The sequence below is a fragment of the Tribolium madens genome, unplaced genomic scaffold (assembly GCF_015345945.1).
Source record: "Tribolium madens isolate multiple individuals breed KSU strain unplaced genomic scaffold, Tmad_KSU_1.1 Scaffold_1;HRSCAF=32;Tcas5.2_LG8, whole genome shotgun sequence".
In the NCBI taxonomy this organism is placed as follows: Eukaryota; Metazoa; Arthropoda; class Insecta; order Coleoptera; family Tenebrionidae; genus Tribolium; species Tribolium madens.
Genome location: NW_025400984.1, coordinates 7,996,858 through 8,007,639, shown reverse-complemented (window position 1 = coordinate 8,007,639; position 10,782 = coordinate 7,996,858). Strand labels below are relative to the sequence as shown.

The 10,782-nt window shown below is 32.2% G+C and overlaps 1 protein-coding gene across 2 annotated transcripts in view; it reads right to left on the bottom strand.

The window, feature by feature from the left end:
* Positions 1-575: 575 nt before the first annotated feature.
* Positions 576-10,782, bottom strand: part of LOC123003669 (neuropeptide CCHamide-2 receptor-like) — a 28,689-nt gene continuing 18,482 nt past the window's right edge. The window contains exons 3-10 of one of the 2 annotated variants that reach the window (XM_044396592.1): positions 9,045-9,264; positions 8,873-8,982; positions 6,310-6,563; positions 3,786-3,906; positions 3,344-3,512; positions 2,293-2,313; positions 1,635-1,908; positions 576-1,101 (exon numbers count right to left, since the gene is read on the bottom strand). In XM_044396592.1, coding sequence (XP_044252527.1) covers positions 1,726-1,908; positions 2,293-2,313; positions 3,344-3,512; positions 3,786-3,906; positions 6,310-6,563; positions 8,873-8,982; positions 9,045-9,264 — 1,078 coding nt within the window. In that variant the 3' untranslated portion in view covers positions 576-1,101; positions 1,635-1,725. The remainder of the gene's footprint in view (positions 1,102-1,634; positions 1,909-2,292; positions 2,314-3,343; positions 3,513-3,785; positions 3,907-6,309; positions 6,564-8,872; positions 8,983-9,044; positions 9,265-10,782) is intronic. The other variant, XM_044396593.1, reaches the window with a different exon arrangement.

The window sequence follows — 10,782 nt, the reverse complement described above, 5'->3', positions numbered from 1 at the left end:
TGATCAATGCCTACATTCGGACCTCTGACCATTCGTCCTTTTGAGCATTCGCACCTCTGGTGTGTTGCACCAACTCGAACTCGCACTTTACAAAAATACAACACCGGTCTTTGCACAAATACTAATTACGTCACCCTTTTGCCTTTTTCAAATCACACACAACGTTTATCACCGTATTACCGAGGTTTTCGTTTGATTTTCTTAAAGAGTGTGAACCATCACATTGATGCGAAGTGACAGAAGTGTCAAATTGATTGAAATTCAAGGCACTCTTGGTGCATTTTTTTTGTTTAATTTTCATTTTTATGGATTTTTAGCCGAAATAATATGAATTAACGAAAATCACCCGTCCGTTGCAGTAAAGGATGAATTGAATTTTCATTTTTCATCATCATTTATTGTCTAAAGTTTGATATATTTCGCTATAGTGTCTAATAAAAATTGCACCGTTCCCCTTTCCCCGCATTGTATGAGAGAGATGGTTAATTGAACGTTTTACATGGGTGTGATGCGATGGAGCTATCACGCTTTAGTAAGATATAATAAGAATTTTAACATTTATTAGGAGACAGATTTTTACAAAAAATATACACATACATTCTACTAGATTCTCAAATATTTACAACTAATTTTACATGAAACTGGGATGTGAATTGTAATACTGATCGTTGATTTCAAACAAAAAAAGATATGTTGTAGAAGGTGATATGTGGAAAAAATCTTGCTTATCTACAACACTAAATTCGTGAAGCTTTATGCGTTTTCCCCTTGACGTTTGACATAAAAAAATTCTGAGAAATGTAAAAGATTGTGTATTTTCTCGCATTCAAATTGCTACTTAAACCAGCCGCGAGATCATTGAAAATAGACAATCAAACGTCAAATAAAAGAGTTTCTCACGGATGCGAGTCACGTCGATTGATTAATTCTTCTGTGAAGAGAAGGTTAAAGCATCATTATTTTTCTTGACACACTTTGGTAAAAAATTTGCACGATAGAGGAATCCAGGAAGCTTATCACTAGGACAGTTACACAGTTTTTTACAAAAAACACTAAGTTGGAAAAGCTCGTGGAATATCACCGGGTGTCTTTTACAGGTACCTGTAAAAGAAAAGTTAAACTTAACAAAAGTATTTTTTAGTTTTAAAATGATTAAATTGTGAATCTCTTGTTTTTCTCTGGGCTTTATTAAACTTTGTTTCAGAGTCCACAAACGGGCATTTAATTGGGTGCTGAGAATAATAAGCTCAATATTTACGACGTCAATTTTTTAACTTTCTTGTATTTTATAACCTGTTAACTTTTATCGCCGACAGTAAATTGTGCTTGGTTAGGTTCTTTTAACTTTACAGAGAATGATTGTGATGGGTAAAAAGTTGTAGTGTCTGAAAATCCCTGAACAAATTAAAATTTCCATTAAATTGTTTTTCGAACGTGCTTTGAACTAAAGAAGCAAAACACAGATTGATTTATGTGTTCTCATTTGAACAGAATTATCAGACTTTCCAATTTGTATGTATGGATGCCCGTTTTCAATGCATATTTCCTTCCTCTTGTCAATTTTTCTGTGTTTTATTTTCTCGAATCGAAATGTCGCATACACTCTTCAAGTAATTAACTTAAAATTGACTTACCAGTGCTGTAAGTGCACACATTCGTTGCGAAAAGACTTCAAACACAATCTTCGTCAAAAATCATTTTATGTTCGGCGATCGTTTTCCAGCCTCAGCTACAAAAACCGCCTCTGTCTAGTTGCATTTCTGAACGGAGTATCAACGTATTCTTCATGCCGATTTCGTTCAGTTGGTTCTTATTTGATGTGTCGAGATTTATCAAGTTGGATTCTTGGATGTTGCGTTTGGCGAGGGTGTTTTTCCGGTAGATGCTTGGATTTTCGATCGTCGTGCCCTGTAATAAAAACGTCATCGTAAAAAGGCGAGTATTAATAGCGGCAGGATGCCATTTCGGCGTGTTTTGCAAATGGCCCGAAATAAAAGTCAAAATGGGATAAAAAGGACAATAAATCCCAAGTTTTGGACTTAAAAAAAAACAAACGAGGCTGAATGGTAGGTATTAAAAAAACTAGCAATAAAAAATTGAACTCAAGTTTTCACACTTATCATTTGAGCAAAAAATTTATTATTTAGTCTGAAAGTCTCACGAGGGTCAATTTTTATATTAATTTTGTGGTTCAGGTGCTAGACATTACAATTCTTTTTTAAAATGATTTTTTAATTTTGTTTATAAAGAAGTTTAAATTAAAATTTATTGTTTGAAAATAAAAATACTGACCTGACGAATCCACCATTTCCGCTACAAAAAACGAAAGTGTTTAATACAATATTTTAATAAAATGTTGTATTGTTATTTTTGCACCAGTTTTTTTGTTATAATTAATTGAAAACACTGGGTGCAAATAGCTCAACTTATCGATTTTCTGCCAGATTATTTGAGGAGAATTTATCCTTACACGCTTCGGTTTTTTTCTGAACATAACTAAACTGTCAATAGTGTCCTATTACCCTTGAGCTTGAATAAACAAATAAACCAGAGCTTGTTTTCACCCACTGGTTAAAATTATATAGCGCGACATTTTTTGATTGCAGTCACATTCAAGCTCAAAGAGTAGAAATTCTTTACACGTTGTCAATTTTAAATTTCAGAAACCTTTAGAAAAATTTCATCTTTTTCACAAGTTGCAATCTTTACAATTCTAATGATTTGTTTACATGTTTGAAAAAGAAGTAAAAATTTATTAATTAAAGGTGAATCACGTTTTATGGAGTAAGAAAGAATGAGACTTAGTTTCCTGTTGGAATTAATTAGTATTTAATTTAGAGCCGGTACACAGATTTCTTGAGGAAAGAGGTAAATTTAGAAACAGATCCAAATCTCTCGCTTTTAATATTAAAAACTACTCAAAATGCAAATCTAATTACACCAAACGAACTCTTCAAACAAATCGTGTACTTTTCAATTTTAAAGAAAAATTCATAAACTCAAATTGAGACATATTTTTTTCTTCAAAAAGATACAATTTGTAGAAATTAGACCTCTTTTTTGTTTCCATAATAAAATTATGTTTGAAACACAATGTGGATAAACACAGAGATGAGGAAATTGTTTGTTGAAGCTTTGACGATCCATTATAGGATGCCGATATTCTAAGCCATTTATCCAAAGAGAAAAAATAAAAATACTTTATTAAGGGAACAAGGCTTAAAGTGCAATCTAAATAAACTCAAAGATATTTTACTTTCAACGTAAACATGCAAAAAAGTGCTTCAAAACTTGCAAGACCAAAAAAATTATTAACAAACTAATTATGGAAATTTTTACTTACTTGTGTGTGTCTTCTGTAGGTGGAATTGAAGCTAGTTTCACAATTTGCGCCCGACATAGCATTCCTTGGCCATCTTGGATCTTGACAGCACAAATAGCGATTAAAATGTGCCCTAAACACCCCACTGACGCAATAAAGAGCCACCGGATTGACGCAAGAATTTAAAAAACTGAAACAGAAAACGATTAAATTTGGAGTTTATTTTCTGTAAAAATTTGTATTTGAAGATATCGTTTCTATTACATAAACACCAAAACACTGAAAGTGTAAAGGAACAGAAGCGGGCATTTTTATGTAAATAAACTCGGCAAAGCAAACTTTAATTCGACAGTTCTGTGTTTAAAGCTTTGCGAGAGCTTTTCTGTGAAATAACAATGCTTTTTCAATTTTCGTTCAGTTTTCGATATTAAATTTTTTGTTATATTTTTGTAATGTTTCTTACCTCAAGCAAAAACCGATGATTTTTAAAACGTGCCAAAAATCGTTGTATGCATCCTGTGCCAAAGGGTAGAGATGAAACCAGAGTATGAACACGTGGTGCGGAAGGAAACAAATGAAAAACACTGAAAACAAAGGCGGAATTAATGGCAACATATTGCTAATGTTTTCAACTCTAATAACACAAGGCGACAAAAAAAAGTCATGTCGTGACAACTTGACGAATTTTATATCATTTTGTTCGTCTCAGTAAGACAAATCAAATGCACTAACAAAAATTTCAAAAAGTCCACACACTTTGACCTAAATATTTTTTTTTTAATTGAAATGAATTTAAAATACTTTAACTTTAAAAAATCATTACTCAATAACTATTAGGCCGATTTCCTTCAAATAAAGATCATTCTAAAGGGATGGACTTGTCCCTTAGAACGATATGCAATTTGAAATTGAATATTGACAAACTTTTCTTCGAACAGTGTTCGAAGAAGTTCGAAGTAAATCAAAATAATCTAAGAAAAACCCTACGAGTAATTTTTTTTCATCATTACCATCGTGTAGATCATCTTTTTATTAGTTGTAATCCAAATTTTCAAAAAAATATACCGAGTAGTTTTCAAGATATGATTTTTTGAAGTTTTGATTTGCTAATTAAACATTGCTCCATATAGGAGAAATGCATGTTAATCTTACTTAAAATTGCATTTTTAAAAAAAAATTTGCTTTAAGATTCCTCTTTTGCTTAAAAATGGTCAATTAAGCAAAAGAAGAGCCTTAAAACAAATACTTTTATAAAAATGCAATTTTAAGTAAGATTAACATGCATTTCTCCTATATGGCGCAATACCTGAACAGCAAACCTTAACTTCAAAAAATCATATCTTAAAAACTACTCGGTATATTATTTTAAAAATTTGTATTACAACTAATAAAAAGATGCTCTACACGATGGTAATGATGAAAAAAAATTTAGTCGTAGGGTTTTTATTAGATTACTTCGATTTACTTCACTGTTCGAAGAAAAGTTTGCCAATATTCAATTTCAAATTGCATATCATTCTAAAGGGCAAGTCCATCCCTTTAGAATTATCTTTATTTGAAGGAAATTGGACTAATAGTTATTGAGTAATGATTTTTTAAATTAAAGTATTTTAAATTCAATTAAATTAGAAAAAAATTATTTTGTTCAACGTGTGTGGACTTTTTAAAATTTTTTTTTAGTGCATTTGATTTGTCTCACTGAGACGAACAAGATGATATAAAAATTGTCAAGTTGTCACGACATGACTTTTTTTTGTCGCCTTGTGTAATATGAGCTTTGAAAATCCCGGCGCATCCACCATTTTTGCAAATAGTTAAAATCGTTATTAAAGAAGGATTGAAATAAAATTCTTAAAATTAAAGTCAAACAACTTTTAACCGCGACATTTTGCATCTGATAAAAATTTCAAGACTTTTTGAACCTTGTTTTAGTTACTTCCCAAGTTCAACCAGATTTTATCCACGACTCCGTGTTAAAATGTAGCCACTAATGGCCACTAAACTGGTTTTTATGTCCACATCTCCATTACTTAGTTTTACCGATGCGAATTCGGTCGATGGGAAAAGTGCCCCAATCCAAAAAAAACTTCGCTTTCAACTCGTGTAAAGTATTTAATTTTATGCTTGCCTTTATTGTAATTCTGAAAGGTTTTCTCTTTGGAACAAATTGTATGTAAATTTTATACACGCTTGAAAGAGATTAAAGAATGTATTTTCATGGCCCCACTTTAGCTTTACACACATTGTGATGATAATTTAATAGAATGTGTGCGTTTGAATTTGGCAATCTCCGGGATTAATAATAATAAATGTATTTCCTTCGAATTAGGGATTCAGGATGTTTCTTGAACCTAAAGGTAGGATTTTATTAAGAAGGGAGTGAGTATTAGCATTTGTGGGACTTGTAATGCAGACGAGACCACGAATCTTTTATTTAACGTGTCCTAAACTAACTTTAAGGGGAGAAAAAATTAAACTTTTTGCTGGACTTTACGAGAGGTTTTATTTCTTTCTTTGTTTCAAGTTTTAAGGTTGTGACAATAAAAAATGTTTTATAAGTTTCATAAAACTGAGATATTTATTATTTTAATTAATTTAGAATATGCAAATACAGAAGTGGTTTTGGGACATAAATTAATTTTCCAAATTTCCTTTCCCATATTCTAATCATGTCTCTAGCTTTTAGCTCAGTAATAAATTTATCTTTCCTACTGGCGTTTTCTATGACTCAGATAATAGCACTTTGAGAACGTCAATACAGTGCAGACACCATAAAAACGTATAATAACACTGAAGCTTCATCACGAACAAGATCAATGGAACCGCAAAACTCCTAAAAAAATGTTGATATAACTTTGTATCTCTTCTGCAACAAAGTGAAATTTTTTATTCTCTTTTATTGACTGAAAAAAGGGTAGGCTGTTGAATGGAGACGCATAAAAGTATAGGCGGACGTGGGGAGAATGGTGCGACTTTTTTCTACTTACAGAAGACGAAAATGAGCACCATGCGAGCCACGTGTCTCCGGGCTTTCGCCTGGGCTAAACTCTGCGCCCCCCGGACTTCTCCGGGCATGTCGTTGGCGCTGGCGTGGAGACGGATTGCCATAAGGACGTAGAAGCAGGCGATTATGCACAGAGGGATGATGTAGTAGATCAGCGATTTGAGGGCGATGTTGTATTGACTGTAGCGCGTGGGGGTGATGCTCGGGAATGGAGAGCAAATCACTATTGACGTGTTCCTGGAAAATATTAAAAATTGTCCGATTTCGGAGGAAAACTTTGAGTTCGGTTTTTATTTTAATGGAAAAGTTGAGAGAGGTTTCCAGAGGTTGATTAATTTTGCTCTGTGAGATTTATGAGCAGGGATGCTATTAAATGAGTGTCTGTATGCAAAACTTGCTCTTGAGTAATTTAAGGCATTAAATAGTTTGGTCTGTGTACGGCTTATAGAGCACATGAAGCATTCGATGCATTGGGGACTCAACTTTGTTAAGTGAAATCGAAATTTCAAATAAATGTGTCTGGAAATTTTACTAAACTTTAAATGGGAAAGATTAAGTTGAGAGATAGTAAATTGTTAAACTTTGGCGTTTTTGTTTGAATTATTTATACCGGGTGACCATCAATGTTTGTGACAAAAATTCTATTGGCAACACTGAATTATTAGTAATCCTTCTAATTTCTTATATCAGAATGTTTCAAGTGTCGGCTAATTAATCAGCAGCCGCCCGTCGCAATGAATGACAATCGCCTATAAAAGGTTGAAAGTCAAGGTTGCCAAACTAAAATTTAAAATTTGACACTAACTTGAGGTAAAAAAAATACATTTATACAGAATGTTCCGTTTTTATTGTTACAAATTTAAGCAGGTGATAGGATATTTAGTTTTAAGATAAAAGTTTCCTATAAACATGTATCGAAAAATATTAAATAAGGGAGCGACATCCCCTGAAAGGAGTGCATCTTTTAATGGATTTTTTCCAATATTTCAGCAACCATTGTAGATAAAATTTCAAAATTTGGTACAAGTGATAACCTTTATACACCCAAACGAATTCAAAGATAAAATGTCGAAATTTTTACTCAGGGGCCACAGAATTCTAAATTTCATAGTTTTTTTACAAAAAAGAGGTCTTTTGCGTTTTTTCGATTCAGCCTACCGTTTTTAAATAAAATCAGTTTACAATTTGTCTTACAGACCATAAAAAGGATAAAAATTAAAAATTAAATTTGTTTCACCATTTAAGACTTTTGTAATTTTAAAAAACGCATCTCTTTCAGGAGGTGTAGCTCGCTTACGTAACATTTTTTGATACATGTTCATAGGAAACTTTTGTCTTAAAATTGAATATGCTATCACCTGTTTAAATTCGTATTAACGGAACATCCTGTATATTTACAGTCGCTTGATTTTTGATACGTTTTCTTTCTACAATTATTTTTATTTAAATAATTTCTACATTTTTGAGGTAAGTGTTGTTACATTTCTTAGCTTAATTGAAATTCCCAGTACGACGTGTGATAATGCCGTCACTATTCTATTTGTAATTTACCGTGAGTGTTGCGACCACAATTCACTACCACCTGCACACATTCCCGTTAAATAATTTGAAAATGGTTCAGAAAATTGCCTGAAATTACCCAAACTAGTCGAATAACACAACAACAATTACCAACTTATACTTCCAACTTCCCTGCTAATAGTTCCATCCAATTTATTTCAGTCAGTTGGAGTCGAACGTGATTTTTGTTTCTTTTAGTTTAATAAAAAAAAGTTTACAAAGTTATAGTCGATCATTAAGATGGAAGAAAGTTAACTTTAATCAAATAAAAATTGTTAACAGGTGTTTCACACCGAAATCTTATTAAGCTTATTATCAAGCGCAACAAGTCGAAAGTGCGTGCGTTTCATCTAAATTCGATGAGGAATTTTTGAGAAGGGTGGTGGTGAGCGACTTGTGAATGAATAATGAAAGAAATGGAAAAAGTGACAAATTGGGCCGGGAATAAAAACATACCAGTGTTGAGCGAATTCACGAAATGGGGTGCTTTTTTAACGCGGGAGTTTGTTTAGATGAATAAACATGATTTATCATAATTTAAAGAGAAAAATGTTCCCGAACCTATATCATCCACTCAAATGGACAATAATTCTAAATTTTATGTGTTTCTACTGTGCTTCAAATGTTGGTTAGTGTTATTAATAGGTCTTCCGGAAGGTGTCTGGTGATTTAAAAGCATTAGCCGATTTGCTTCTATCCATAAATTTCCATAGTTGCGACGCATAGTAAATTTATAACTTTCAAAATTTGGAGCAAAAATGTTTTTTTACTCATTTCTAAAATTTGAAAATGTTTATTTTTTGCACAACATTTCTCAACAAAACAATAATTGAAGTTTCGTTCTCACTCTAAGCTTTTCTCACCCGTATCAACCCTGACCTTCACTTGTTTCCGCAAAATTACATCCAATTTCCGGTGATAAACTAGTTAATACATAGTTATGAGCCGCCCGGAAATGGGAAATAATTCAACAATAATTTTCTTACATTTTATCCAAGTCGATGACGTGCAGCCTTGAGCAGATCGCATCTGGTAGTGCCAACACGGTCGCCAGAAGCCATATCATACCGGCGCTGATAACAGTCATTGGTTTTGTCTATCAACAAATTCACTTGAGATTAATGGCCAAATTATTCAAATTAAATTAGAAAAACTCACTTGTAGTCTTCTCAAAGGGTTGACAATAGCACAATACCGCTCGGCGGAAAGTGCAGTTAGCGTGAAGACGGAGACTCCAATGCTGATGTCCTTGGAGGTTTCAGAGACTTTGCACATGACCACCCCCCAAGGCCACGACTCCAGGGTGTACAAGATGGATGTAAAGGGCACGCACGTGATGATTACCAGAAGGTCGGCCAACGCTAGCGAAAAAATGTATCTGGAAGGGTGTCAAGGGAGTTACTCGACCCGGAAAGGGTCCAGATTTGCATAAATCGCATGCATACATTAAAATCAACACTGAAACGGTCCAAACCTCGAACAATAAGGCAAGACGACAATGAAAATTCGCCGAACAATAAAGATAAACAGGAAGGAGATTAACACGTAAATTATGTGAAAGTTTTCAACGTGTGGTTTCAAGTATTGAAGGATTTTTTGTTATTTAGTGCGACTGGGGAGTTAAAAAGAGCAATACTTTTAGTTAAACGTAAATTGATTTAGGTTACAATGTACAACCGGTATTTGATGTTAAAAATATTTCATTTTGTAATGTGGGGAAGTAATTGAAAGTTTCATACAGAAAAATTGCAACATTAAACGAAGTAAATTTGTTCACGGATGACTTGTTACAAATGTTTTTGTAACATTTGCTCGCTCGAAATATTTGTAATTATAAACTTTCAATTTTATTAATAATTTTTATATTGAAAAGTGTACGAAACGATGCGTGAAAGTCGAGACAAAAAGACTTTCGAGCATTAAAGAACAGTTTTGGACACATAACCTAAATAACGTTTTTTAACAATTTTTTAATTAATTGTATGTGTGAAGTTCAACTGTACACATAATTGTATAAAAAATAAATTTTTCGATTTGCAAAATCCACTAAACATCAAATATTGAATACACCTCTCACTAAACATTTTTTTAAATGTACAACCAGTACACAATGCTGTTTCAACGTTGAACAATTTTTTTAAATTTAGGTTTTTATTACCTGCACTGCAATTCTCTTTATTTCGACGCATCCACCATTTGTGGTTCTAAAATTTAAAAATTCTTCTACATATGCATTGGATTAAATGTTTTAATGACGTTTTGAGGTTTACCACACGGTTAAAATACAACTGTTATCAAAATGTTTATTTGTACAAAGTGATTTCTAAAAACAGTTAATTAAGAAGTCAATTTTAATTAAAATTGAATAAATGGTGGATGCGCTAGATCAATTAGTTTAAATACAATTTGTTGTTTTTTATTTTAATGAAAATAAAGTTTAATTGATTGAAAAGCGTTTATTATTTAGGTACTTTTTATTAAAAGGCAAGAATTTACAAAAACAATATTACATTTTTACAGAATTTGCATAAAAAAATTGCAATTACAAAGCCATTAATTTTTTATTTGTCCGTCAGACAAAATAAAAAATAAGATTGTTTTTAAAATTAAACCTTATAATAAAGCAATGATAAATACAAAATATTAATTGGATTAGATTTGTCTTTTTTTGAGCTGGTTGAAAAGTTAATTTGGTACAAGGTAAAAAAAGTGCTTTTAGAATTTTATTTATCTAAAAAAATGTACCTACGTAATATAGCAAAATTACATATTTGCATTTCCCAAACAGATTATACATTTTTGTGTCGCACATTGTGCTTTATAGTTCTATGCATGGATTGGCAAAATGTCAATTTTTAGTTAATAACCGAATTCTAATTAACTTCTAGTTTGTTGT